The sequence below is a fragment of the Rhineura floridana genome, chromosome 7 (assembly GCF_030035675.1).
Source record: "Rhineura floridana isolate rRhiFlo1 chromosome 7, rRhiFlo1.hap2, whole genome shotgun sequence".
Lineage (NCBI taxonomy): Eukaryota > Metazoa > Chordata > Lepidosauria > Squamata > Rhineuridae > Rhineura > Rhineura floridana.
In genome coordinates this window covers 113,674,443-113,688,675 of record NC_084486.1, presented here as the reverse complement: position 1 = coordinate 113,688,675, position 14,233 = coordinate 113,674,443, and the positions used below count along the sequence as shown (strand labels likewise).

At 39.3% G+C, this 14,233-nt stretch overlaps 1 protein-coding gene across 6 annotated transcripts in view; it reads left to right on the top strand.

Moving 5' to 3' along the window:
* The window catches only part of SLC9A9 (solute carrier family 9 member A9), a 414,620-nt gene that overhangs the window by 89,887 nt on the left and 310,500 nt on the right, over positions 1 to 14,233 (top strand). For 5 of the 6 annotated variants that reach the window (XM_061636943.1, XM_061636944.1, XM_061636942.1 and 2 more), the window contains one exon: positions 6,679 to 6,794. The exons of the other annotated variant lie outside the window; for it this stretch is intronic. In XM_061636943.1, the coding sequence (XP_061492927.1) occupies positions 6,679 to 6,794 (116 nt within the window). The remainder of the gene's footprint in view (positions 1 to 6,678; positions 6,795 to 14,233) is intronic. 6 annotated transcript variants of the gene reach the window in all.

Below are 14,233 nucleotides of genomic sequence, written 5' to 3'. Positions count from 1 at the left end.
ATGTTGAATAAATTGGACTTCATATCTTTAACCCAACACACATATACACATTATAATTATGAATATTAGAAAAATAATGGAAGAATATTATAATAAAATTGAGATCTCAAATGCAGTTTTGGATTCTCTTTTCAGAGAAACTTTATTCCTCTATCCATCACAGAATACACAAAGGAATACATGTGGCTACCTCCATGCCCTAGATAATTCTTACATGTTGCCAATGCTCCTGAGCTAATGAGTGAATGGCTGGTTCTGAAGGGGGCTGGTTCATCATGCAAATGGTTTTCTACATGGGGATGGCAACCCTCACCAATCAGGTGTTGCAAACCTTTCACATTATGAACTGGCTCCCTTTAGACCCAATCAATTGTGCATAGGCTCGGGATGGTTGCCAGCTCCAGTGTTGTCATCTAGGGGGTAGAATTAGCCCTATGCATTCCTGCAGCCACCTCTACATGTTCTGCACTGAACACCTGAAGAGGGCTCATGGATGGGATGGGGTTTCAGGCTACCAAAAAAAAGGAAATACTGCATTTAGAAGATCTAAACAAGAGAATTGCTCATGGGTATTCAAGGTCATAGGAAGCTTATCCAACTGGATGTTTGGTCCATCTAGTCCAGTAATGGCTACTCTGAGTGGCAATGGTCTTCCAGAGTGTCAAGCAGAAAGCTCTTGCCTATCACCTGATTATTTTAATGGAAGATACCAGTGACTGGACCATGGGCCTTCATGAAAAGCCCTATAATGCTAGTAGGAAGTTAGGAACTGAAGCATTCCACAAGTAGTTGTAGCTAGGGAAGTTATTCTGAGAAACACCAAGTAAGGACCAGAACTTTAGAAAAGCAGCTGCTTTAGACAGGTGTAAGTTCAAGTAAGCACTCCTTTGCTGCACAGTGTAGGCGCCAAGGGAAATCTCAAACTGGAATACCCAGTGGCCAGCATTCAGAATCTTGTCCGCTGTGCCACCAGCTCTCTGAGTCTGATCAGTAGATAGATGAGGCTCATCTAGGCTGCAGTGCTGGCCTGAGTGGTGTCAGCTAGCCCTGCTGACCTTGACACCCAATGGAAAGGCTCCGAGCCCTATAAAATCCTGCCTTCTAGGCTTCTAGCTGGTCTGCCAGTCTGAGCAATTTGTCCATTTAAGTAACAACACAGAATCTCTCTCACTTTGTACCTGCCCCACTTCACCTAACCTAGCTGAGCTGGACCCATGGCCTGTTCATAACTATGTTTCCCACCTGGGACCATTAGGTCTTATTTGCCTGATTCAATACATGTCCTCCAGCCTGATCATGACCAGCCTCTACCTAACGTGCCCATTGCCCCGTGTCAGATCCAGATTCCGTGGTAAGCTTGGCCTAAGGCCTGACATGCACTCCAGCCTGTTGCTTGTATGATTTATAAAGTTTGCAGCAGCAAATATTACAGGAACTCTTCACATTTGCAGAGGTATTTGCTCCAAATAATTACTTCAGATATTCCAAGGTTCAGCAGCTATAACAGGTTCTGGGGTAATTAAACCAAGGATGGATGGGCCATGAATCTGATACAATAAGCCTCTTGTGCTTTAATATACAGAATGAATGAACAAACCATTCCTATATTCCCTCATTTTCCTTGCATTACATTTGCTCTATAATGTGGAAACAAACAAACAAAAAGAGTGAACTCTTCATTTTGTTTGATTACATGTTTTCACTCTATAGCAGCCATCAGGAAGCCTTAGGCTACAACATAATCATGTCTAGGCACAGAAAAAAAAAATCCCTAAGGACATATTACGAGAGGAGGATTCAATACTGTGTTAGAAAACAGATTGAGTGAGATGTACATTAAAGTTTCAGTCATTACTATAGCAATATATGACACAGAACTTTCCTTTGATACAATCTGCATTTATTGTGTTCCAAGAAATCGCAGTGAGAAGACACTATTTAACAAAGTAGAATACCTTGCCTTGACTTACAATCAATAACTAGATCTAGTTGTCTAGAGAGGGAACATGTGATGTGGTGTGTTATACATAGAACAAACCTTCATTTAAACAGAGACTTCTGTTCAATTTTAATTATTATTTTTTCATTGGGGCTTTAAATGGACAGCAGCTTCCATTATATGCAATTACAGTCTCTAGCTGCAAGGATTCAGCTCCTCACTTCAGTTTGTCTTGTATTCACACACCCTCTTTTCATAGGCTGATTTTAAACATAGAGAAGGCAAGTGGAGATGTCTCAGTTTTCTCTTGGTGAAGATTTGCCCCCAAAAGCCATTTTCAGGCCCTCTGCACCTTGTACTGATTTCTGCTAGCACACTTTGGCTATGAAGAGAAAGTATTGATAGTTAAAAACTTGTCCGCAGTTCAGGACTGATGCCAGCTTTGAAGGGGCCCTGAGCAAAGAACTCTCTTGGGGGACAGTGCCACCCTAGCACCCTCTCAGAGTAAGTGAGCAATGGGCAGCCTGCAATGGGGATGAATGGTTGCAGTGATAGCTGTGAAAATGGGGAGTTGGCTCAGCTCCAGCTAAGAAGTGCTAGGTTAAACAGCTGCATCAATTACCCACCATCATTATTTCCTCAAAATGTGTCTAAGTATTAACTAGGGATGAGCGAGAAATTCAATTCAGTTCACATTTGTAGTTGAATTTATTAAATTCTCACTTTCCGAAACAATATGCGAACCAAATCGTTCAAAATTTGCACTTACTCAGTTTTTGCTATGCAGTTCGTCAACCAAACAATGTTTACAAAAATGCATATGTTGGGGGGAAATATGCATAAGAAAAAATGCATGAATGAAAATACTATACAAAAATGCATTATATTACAAGAAAGTGCTTGTAAAAATGTGTACATTAGTGAAAGCTCCCTACAAAAATGTGTTTAGTATGAGAAATTCGCATTACAGTCTGGATAATTTTCATGAGGATTTTAAAAAAACCCTCAAATTGCTGCAGAAATGTGAACTGAATGTAAGATTGGAAAAATGAGAAACTGAGAGAACCAAAACTGACACATCTTTCTATCCCTAGTCCTGATTAAGGATGAGGGAGAAATTTGATCTGAGAGCCTTGTTGCCTGGCTTTTATCTTCAGCTGGGCAACAGGTTGATTGTCACTACTGCTTCCAGAACTGGGCCTTTTTAGTCAGACCCACCGTAGGACCCTCAAGGAATGTGGGCAGGACTTGGGTGAACATGTGTGAAGTGTGCTGAGGGAAGGAAGAGTTCCCTGGAACAGAAGTGCTATTGAAAAAATTTGCCCAAACCCCTTCTAGGAGAAATCATCTCTACACCTTACAGGTGCTGGAGAGAGGTATGTGAAAGATATGCTGTGTGATTGAATGCCTGGTGACCTTCAGCTGGGCAACAGGTTGACTATTGGCTGCTGTTTCTGGGACAGCCTTCGAGGTTGCCCACAATTGCAAGGGTGTTATATCCTGCCCCCGAAATCGTATTTTTGCTGGCCGTTGACACTGTTTTTTCCTTTCTTCTTTTTATACAGAGAAATATGTGAGGTTTTGTGGCCAGGTTGTACATGAATGTGAAGGTATTGATTGCTACCAGTTCCTGGGGGATAGCCTGCTTTTTGGATTGCTTTTGTCTGTCGGGTGAGAGGCAAGGGAATTGGGTGGTATTTATAGGAGGCACTCATGTTCGTAGTGGGGTTTTCCGCCTCCTTTTCATTTTAGAGGGGAGAAGGGAATAGATGAAGTGTCATTGCACTGTGCTGCTGTTGTTTGCTCTTATGACAGTATTTGTCCAGATTTGTCTGGGTCTCATGTTGTAAGCATGTGGGTGTTATTGAGTAAACATGCAAAGTGAATTATGGGAGTGCTTGCATAGTGTGGATAGTGTGATTTGAGGGGGTGCTAAGATAATAAGCTACAGTTTGTTGTTGTTATGTGCCTCCAAGTCGACTATGACTTATGGCGACCCTATGAATCAGCGACCTCCAATAGCATCTGTCATGAACCACCCTGTTCAGATCCTGTAAGTTCAGGTCTGTGGCTTCCTTTATGGCCTATTGTGTGCATCATACAACTCCGGACTCTCCTTTCGCATCTGTGAGCATCAGCCTCTGGGCTTCCTTTCGGCTTTGACCCAGCTATGTCATTAGTCACAGCGCTACTCGTACTTGTCCTTTGTTCTTCCCCAGTAGCTTGGTGAGTGCCTTCTGACCTGGGGGTCTCATCTTCCAGCACTATCTCGTGTTGCATTTTGGATACTCTGTTCATAGGGTTTTTGTGGTAAGAGATATTCAGAGGTGGTTTGCCCAGAGTTTGGATGCATCTTAGTCTGGTGTTTCATCTTTGACCATTCTGCCTTGGGTGCCCCTGCTAGGAGTCTAGCCTCTTGGTCTAGACTCCTGATGGCATTGCTCTTAGCTTCTTCAACACTCTCAAACCCCAAAGGTGTATTGATGTATTTGATTGATGTGAGAGTGTTGATCATGTAAGGTTGTGTGTGAGTGAAACTGAATAGTATATATTTGAAGCTGTAGTTAGTTTAAGTTGTGTTTACTGCTGTATAGAGGTTTGGGGATTTAATTGGATTGATTTGTTGGATAGATTTGTTTAATGGTATGATTGATTCATGTATGATGGTTGGGAAGAGTGAGTTGATTTTCTTTTGCCTGATAGTCAGTCACGGTATTTAAAAATGTGGGATTTATGCTTCTTAGTTGACTTTCATTTGTAACATTTTACTCCCCAATATTTATAGAGGATATTTTGATTAGTTATTATGAGCGTTCTTTTCATTTTTGTAGCTAATTTTTGTGTGCAACATTTATTTTGATGTTAAAGAGGTTGCTTTATTCTTCACTGTATTTTACAGAATGTAGAAATTATCTGGAATCCTTTTGTATTTGCTGTTTTTTAAAGATATTTTAACCTAAATATAGATTGTATATAAATTGTCCAAATAAATAAATAAATAAAATTTAAAGGTGAGTCTACCCAACTTGCACTTTTTGAAACAATATGAGAACTGAAACACAATTATCCTTCAACATTTGAGCTTCTCTTAATTTTGCAATGCAGTTTTACATCCAAGTAATATTTACAAAAATGAATTTACTGGGATACAAAGTGCACACAAATGCATATATTCATGAAAATAACATAGCAAAATGCATAACACTTGGGGAAATTGCTTTCTAGGCATGTGTGTGTCAGGCAAAAATTGCATACAAATGTGTATATTAGGAGAAATTTGCATAAAATGTTGATTAATTGTCATTGAGGTCTATTTTTAAAAAATCACAAACTGATATGGAGACATGGAGAACTGAGCTTCAGATTGGAAAAATGAGAAATTGAAACAGACAGATTTGCCTGCCCCTAATCCTGACATAGTGTGTATGGTTGGGGCTAACAGGCATTGGGCATAATGTAAATGGTAGAAGCTGTGGCTGGGCCATCCTACACTTATTTTTTCTCCAAAAAATAGAGCCAAATCCTGTTGTTGTTGTTGTTGTTTAAAAGGATGCCTGCATCACTTGCAATGAGCCCATGGGCCCTGTGTTTTCCCAATCGTGCTGTGTGCTTACACCCAGGCTAGAGCCACACTCGCTGTTCTCCCACTTCCAGTGCATCCCCACCTCTCTTTTCTCAAAACAGGGGCACACAACACTAGTCAAACCCTGCCCCTTTTTTGCTGTAAAACCTGGGGGATGAGCTTGAATGTGTGTTTTTTCTAATTCTCTTCAAAGAGATTTTACAACTAATTGGTAGATCAATCTGTTCCCCTTCCAGGTATGGCCAGTGAAAATGCTTTGCTGTTTCTAGTGTGCTCGCAGCCTCAAACAGGACTCAATTTTATGCATATATGTCCCGCATAGCAGGCAGAAAGAAATATGGACACACAGGGCAGTCGCATTGACTTCTCTGTGTGGCATCCTTAGCTCAAAAAGAATAACATTTGTTGTCAGGTTCTAAATATGTGCCAAATGTGGTACAACAGAGAATATAACGCTAACAACTGCCATGCTGATCAAATCTAATCGTAGGATTTTTCTGTTACACTTAAATACACAATCCAATTTTTTCTTCCTTTTTTTGGCGATGCTAGCAAGATTGATGCACCATGATTTCAAACCTGACTTTTTGATTGATTGTTCTCACAAGTATTAACATCCATCTTGTTTTCAGCTCCAAGCCTAACATTTTAATATAGCCTGCACTTGTAACATTTAATAAATAAATAAATAGCAATGAAACAATGAAAGCTGTGGAAACAATCCTTTTAGAGTTGTCAGAACAAGTCAACACAACGTCTTTGGTCACACTGGTTGTGCAAAGGCTCTATAATATTTAACAGGTTGTTCTTGATCATCTCTTCTTTGGCTTATTTCTGTAAAATAAATGGCTAAATATATTGTCATATGTCACCAAGTGAATAAATTGCTAATATTCAGTGAAAAGGTAGGTGGTGATAGCGGGGTTGCTCCTCAGATGTCTAGAAAATTTTGACACAATATTTCAGGACTAGAACAGAACTAGATTTACAGGACAGCAGCAATTTGTGTTCTGTACTGCTATACATTGAGAAGACACTGAAGAATGTACCATTTCGCAGTTTAAACAAGAAGCCACTTCAAAGTTTGTGAAAAGAAAAGGATATTGGGTTCTATAATGGTTCTGAATAGTCTTTTTCCCATCCTCCAATCCTGCAGGTTGATAATGTATGGCTTTGTAAAGGCCATGGTCCAGGTTAGCCAGCTGAAGAATGGTGACTTTCACTTCACTGACTGTTTATTTTTTGGTTCTTTGATGTCCGCTACAGATCCAGGTAAATGTATAAAATGTATTACACTTAACACCTTTGCCTCCTTAATTCCACAGTGTTCTAAAGAACATTGGTTCTGAGAGAACCAGTTACAATATATAACACTTTCTATAATACTGTCTTTTGATTAGACTAAAAGAAAATTATCCTCCGATTAGGCTAAGAGAAAAGCCCTATTCAGACTGCTCATATGCTTTAACATTGAAGTGTCAGTGGGGCCATGCCGACTACTCATCCCCAATATCAGGCACTCTGGGTTGTATTCAACTGTGTCCTACTCAGAATAGACCCATTGAAATGAATGAACCTAAGTTACCCAATGGGCCTACTCTGAGTAGGACTAGCACTGAAAACCATTCCCTGAGTACTCACACTTCTGATGTCCCATGCATACAGGAGTGAGCCTTTGCACATACAACTCTACACATGAAGGCTTCTATGACACCGCAGACATTGCACAGTAAGAGTCCCAGTTCATGTGGAAACCTTTGTTGTGCACATCAACTCCCTCCCAGCAGACATTTGCAATGGGTGCTCAGGCTAGCTGAAGGTGTGGCATTCCCCATTCACAGACTGATAAAACACCTGAGTGCTTCACCTGAATAGAGCTAGAATGACTGGACTATGATAACCCAGTGACGCTCATATTAGTTCAGGGATTTGAACAGAGGTTTTCCTGGTCCAAATCCAAATCTATCCATCATATTGCACTGCCATGAACATTGATGCACATGTGGTTTCTCAGACTGTCAGGCCCCAAGAAATAGTTAATCAGCTTTTCCTAATAGTTAATCAACTTTTACCAAAGGTGTCCTGCCCAATCCAGATCTTCCCAGCTCATTCCATAATTTGCTTTGGGCAAAATGTGATTTTATCTCTGCCCGAACTTTTACTCAGGGATCTGAATTATGTAGCACACATGGTTCTGCAATATTACTGCATGCCATTTTCTGACTGCAGCCAGTTACACAGTCATATGAAGGGATTTCTGGTGCTGCATCAGGAAGACATGGTTTTAGGGACTGCACTAAAATCCTGCTGAGTTCAATGACACTTTTTGCATTACCTTGTGGTGCATGGGAGGTTTGGCTGATAAGCATTAGCAATTCTGTATATATCTAGTCTGTATCATTTTTGCAAGTTTTTATCCATAATTCTGTTTCTGCATAAATCCAAATTAAAATGGTTTCAAAATAATATTTTAATATATATTTTAATACATATTTAAATTTTAAATGCATGTTTTCTCTCAAAATAAAATCTAAATACATACTTTGATATGCTTTAAACTGCCAACTTTCAGACAAGTGCAAAGTTGGTTGGATAGCTAAGTTCTGCATATTAGTCCTAGAGGTGCAAAGATCAAATTCCTCAGCGATTCCTAATTGTAGTGCGGTTCCTTTCCATGCCACTTGCTAATTAAGAAGTCTAAGACAGATCATGGGGGAGCAGTGTTGTTGTGCTGTCATCTATTATGTTAAATTTGTAAGAAAGGTTTAAGTTTCAGCTGTGGAAACCTTATACAGTACTGAGGATCTTGGACCTGTTGTTGGACTGCAATTCCCATTAGCTTCCAGTATTAACCAAGGTCAGGGAAAATGGGAGTTCTAGTCAAATAACATCTGGAGGACTACACAATCCCCATTCCTGTCTCACATCATGGGCCGCACTAACTGTTATGTTGTTTTATCATAGGCTTGAATTTTAATTGCTGTGAGCTGCTCCAATCAATGTGAATGCATTGGAAATGCAGGATATACCTCCTTCAAATAAATAAATAAGATCATATGATAGGAGTCCATGCCATGGTAGCTTCCCATACCAATATAGTTCTAGTTTTCTTATATGGAGTGCCACCAATATGCAAAGAAGCCATGTTATGAGTTCCTCGCACATGACCCCAGACTTTCCACTTGACTGACAACACACTGCAGTGGTTCGCAGATTGCTAAGTGTAATGTTGAATGGCCCTTAAATGGAAGGCATAGTGCAGATGGAGTCTTTAGAAAGCAAGAATCATTTACAGCAGGCCTGGGGCCCTCCAGATGTTGTTGGACTACAACAGCTTCTACCATCCCTGACTGTTGGCCATGCTGGCTGTGACTGATGGGGGCTGGAGTCCAACAACATCTGGAGGGCCCTAAGTTAGCTAGCCCTGCTTTACAATTTAATGAACGGTGTAATATCCTCAAACCAGCAAAATTGCTAGCAAGCAACTTCATCATATTGTCTTGGATAAACCAAATGCATGAACGGTAAAATGTTCTCCATACTGAGGTCCTTTATTTTTCCTCTATTAAGTTGTCTACACCTACTTGATAACCTTTTGCTAACTATGATGAAAAAGGATCACCCTTTTAACTATGATTTCCTCCAGTACTGTAACCAATTATCAAAATTCTCAGGAGCGGTATGATGAAAAAACTAGCAATCATTTAAAAATTGATCTTTGGACATGCTGCAAAACAAATTATATCACCACTTCACCATATGCCAGTATCAACTCACATTTGGCACATGAGAAGGATCATATTAACAATTCCTCAGCTTCCCAGCCTGATCTTATACATATTTAGTCTGAAGTTAGTTCAGTTTATTTCTGTGGAATCTCTTCCCAAGTTAAGTGTACTGAAATCTTGGGCTGCAATTTCATACATACTCACCTGAAAGGTAGTCCCACTGTATTCAATGGGGCTTACTTCTGAGAAAACATCTATAGGATTGCTATTTTGTTGTCAGCTGCTATTCCACTATCATCTCCTGATCAACTGAATAAGAATGTTCTAATACTTTTTTGGAAGTAAATAATTTTTAAAAAGTTATGTTTGCCAAGCATTTTAATTATCTGTTCCCTATTGTCCCATATGTACTTCCTTGAATGTAATTATAAGGAATAATAAAGCTGTATAAATATTTTAGGTTTCCATTCAATTGGCACTCTTTAAAAGTTAATCAAATCAACTTAGAAAGTCCATCTCTTCTTATTTATTACTGAGGAACATAATCAATCATCCAATAACTCTTGAGTGTAATTGGATAATTAATGTTGGTATAGGTGCAGGTCTGAGTGCCTCACAGTAGTCCTATGCATACCTACTCAGATAAGCCCATTTGAGTTCAATAGTATAGATTTGCAGCCTTCATTTTGTGATTGCCTTAATAAAATAATTTTAATTTGGTTGAGTGCTATTTTTAATAAACATAATTTAATTCTGTTCATGAATGCAAGGTGTACAATGGAAACCAATGCGGTCTTCGCATTTTTAACATCTTCTCTCATTATCATTATTCATAGCTTTGTATATATGAAAATAGGGACCAATTTTTCTTTTATGCTTATGTCTTCTTCCCAATGTTTTCTAAAATTAAGATAAATTTTATTTCTATTTTTTATCCTGCTATGTAGTAAGACATTTAGCATAGAATATTCATTGCTGAGCTATCCAACATATGTCATATGACATCAGGCATCATGCAGGTGGGTGTGGTTTGCCTGAAACAGTCTGTGGGGCCAAAAGGAGAGGCCTGGAGAGCCTAATTAGGCCCTCAGGCTAGAGGTTCCTCCTCCTGACCTCACAGCAAGGATGGGTAGCCTGCGGCTTATGTCAGATACAACCCAAACTTCACAAAGTGGGTGGTGGACTGCAAAAGTGAATCTTCCACCATGTGAAACACTTCTGAAAGCTTTGCCCCTTCCTTATATATATTTCACCGAGGCCTGAAGACTTGGCTTTCCATCAGGCCTTTATGAACTTGAGACTTCTAAGGTGAACTAGCTTCAGAATTGTATTACTGACAACTCTACTAAATATTGTAATTTTGCATTGTGCTGTACTGGTTATATTGTTTTTATTGTATCATATTTTACCATGTATTTTATTGTGCTTTATTGTACGCCGCCTAGAGTGGCCATTGGCCAGATAGGCGGCCTATAAATTAAAGTTGTTTATTATTATTATTATTATTTGCATTGGGGAGAAAGGTGCCAGGAAGCCTTTCTCTCTGTCCTATCATGCTAATAGGGGAAGGGCCATAGCTCACAGGCAGAGCATCTGCTTTGCATGCAGAAAGTCCCAGGATCAATCCCCAGCATCTCTAAGCAGGGCTGGGAAAAACCCCAGTCTGAAACCCTGGAGAGCCACTGCCACTCAGTGTAGACAATAATGAGCGAGATGGACCAATGATCTGACTCAGTGAAGACAGCTTCATATGTCCCTAACTTTGCTATGTGAAGGGAGCTTTTCTCACATGGGGAAACATTCAAATTTGATTTTCCAACCTGCATTCTAAACAGGTAGTCCTGAAAAGGCTGCACTAATTCAGCTCTTAATATTGGCATTTTAATCGGAAATTACTTTGCATACATGTACCTCTTTCTCACCCCCCGCTTTGACATTTGAAACACTGGAAAACATTTGCCTCAATAAAGGTTTGCTGAAGCAGAACTGTTTCAAAGCTATGTGAACTCTCTTACCTTCATTTAGGCTGATAATCAAAATGCTCTTTTTTCTTTGGCGTTTCTATGGTTACAGCTGTATGGCTGATGTGGGTTGTCCTGGTCTCCCCCCCAAGCCACGCAAAACAGCTGGAAAATATTTTATAAGTTGTAAGGTGGGAGGAAAATAGCTTGGTAATTAAAATGCTTTACTGATTTTTTCCCCCTTTCTTGAGCTAAGCCCTGAGTAGGATGGCTGATTAGCAGTGCCAGGAATCCATAATTACAACTGGAACTGTTATTTTTAGCACAAAGGTTTTTCAACATGGTTGGTTTACTTGGGAAGCTCATCTTATCTTGGCCAATGACAAGTGGGAAGGGAACATGAGGCTCAAACAGAATATGCCAGCTGCTTTGGTCATGTGAATTTTTTTAAAACTGAAGGTTTATTCTGACAGATCTTTATAAGGATTTCAGGGGGCAAAGGGAATACTTTCCAATCCCCGCCCAGAGTGGTAGAAAGTCCTGCCGTCTCCACTTTCTACACTGTGCTATGACACAAGCCTGTGGTACAGGTGCTGAAGAAGTGTATCCATTTACTGCAAGAAGCCTTGAGGAGGAAGCCAGCTCCTGTTGTTACATGGCACTGGTAAAATAAGAGATTTAAAAAAATGTGTCATAGGATTGGGGAAAGAGTATTGTAATTTATCTTGCTTTGATCTGATCTTATATTTTGTGTGTGCGTGCGTGCGTGCACACACTTGCTTTATTATTTTCAGGCTACATTTTCTGAGTTCCCCTTTCAACGGAAGCCACTAGGATCTTTTTTTTACAAGAGTTTCTGCTAGCTACTGCATTAAGATTGATTGACATTGCAACTATACATTGTTTCTTTTCGTCTGCGACTTTTTACAAGGCAATTTTTAAAAATTAGATTAGGGTAGGAATAGATTATGCTAGTTTCAGTATTTGCCAGTACAGGATATAAAACCGATGATGAAATAATTAAGCTCAATAATTTAAACTATTTTTTCCCCAAGGCAGTCAGGTTGATATCAATGAAACTATTGGGAAGAGGCAACTTGATTTGTTCTTGACTACTTTATATCTGTATATTTCTGGTCTGATTATGTAGATCTGGACCTCAGTACACCTTGTGTTTTGATATACAAGCATCCAAACAAAATTCTATAGCTATATTGCCCATCTTGTAATATTTACTTTTCTTTTCAAAGGAAGGTTATTTAACTGCTTGGATTCAGACAGTGTTAAGAGGAGGATGAATCAAGAGCAAATCCCAATAAAATCATCATAATGTGCGCAAAGCCTTAGAGGAACATCCCTTCTCTAAGGACCCTCCATCCATTTCCTCCACAGCACAAGTAAAAAGTAGATGCACCAGAGAAAGGTGTCTGGAGAGCAAATAATTCCAAATGACAGATACAATAAGAGAAAATCTAGAACTATAGAGAAAGGCAAACAAAAAAAGGCAAGTCACTAACCAATCAACACCAAAGGACAATAATTTTTCAATCCCAAATATAGCAACAGTGGCCAGATTGGTAACAGGGACCAGATGGTCCGAACATATAAAACCGATTCTGGCCCACTTGCATTGGCTGCCTGTATGTTTCCGAGCTCGATTCAGGGTGCTGGTTTTGACCTATAAAGCCTTACACGGCTTGGGACCACAATACCTGATGGAACACCTCTCCCGATACAAACCCACCCATACACTACGGTCAAGATCAAAGGCCCTCCTGCGGGTGCCTACTCCAAGGGAAGCTCGGAGAATGGCAACAAGGGAGAGGGCCTTCTCAGTGGTGGCCCCCAAATTATGGAATGATCCTTCTGACAAGGTGTGCCTGGCACCAACACTGTTATCTTTTTGGCGCCAGGTCAAGATTTTCCTCTTCTCCCAGGCATTTTAGCATGTGTTTTTAAATTGTTTTTATATTGTTTTGAATTTTAAAATTGTGTTTTAAATTGTTTTTAAAATATGTTTTTAAATTGTGTATTTGTTTTAATGTTTTTGATTGCTGTAAACTGCCCAGAGAGCTTCGGCTATGGGGTGGTATACAAGTGCAATAAATAAATAAATAATAAACAAACAAGCATGATCAACACCCAACAAGTCTTTCCAAAGGGAGGTTGGGATACATGTAAACCTACACCCCAACATCCTTGATGTTTTCAAAAATGTATGAATGCCTTGTTTAAATCTGAAAACAAGATTTTTTTCACTTTGAGAGACTAAGGAACTAATCATCACAGTATTTATTTAAAAAGAGGTATTGTTTCTAATAAACTGAGGGTTTGAGGTACCAATATCAGCATAATCTTTTTTTTTAAAGTACATTTTTAAATGCTAATGAATCCCACAGTTTAGCATTTGGTATCAAGTTTTATCACAAGAGAACAGCTTAGAGAGTACATTACAGGAAGGTTGGCAGAATCAGAATGCAAAGTCGAGTTCTGCCAAATGACTGTGTATAGCTGTGTCATAGTAATATAATAATTATCCACACCCTGCAGACTGATCACCTCCACCTTTTTCTTGGGTAGGGTTTCTCTCCATTTCTCATTTTTCCAGCCTTAAGTTCAGTTTGCTCCATTCCTGAATCAATATGCAAATTTTTCTTTTAAAAATCTGCCCAAGCAGATTTTTCCTAATATACACATTTTGTATACAATTTTACCCAATGTAATGTAGTTCTGTACATTATTTTCACCAGTATATACATTTCTGTGCATACCTTTTGGTAGGAGAACTGCCTAATTCAGAGAAGTGCAAATTTTGAAGGACAGCTGCATTTCAGTTCACTTACTGGTTTAGGAAGTGCAAAATAGATAAGTTTGTATGAAAACGTGAACAGAATGAATTTCTCCCCATCTGTATCCTTGGACTACTCAAATGCCATTGTTTCAATGTAAAGTGTACTATATTAAAGTAGTTTTTAGATCTGTCTCTTTCTTCAGCTAACACAGGTATGAGGAACCTTTGGCT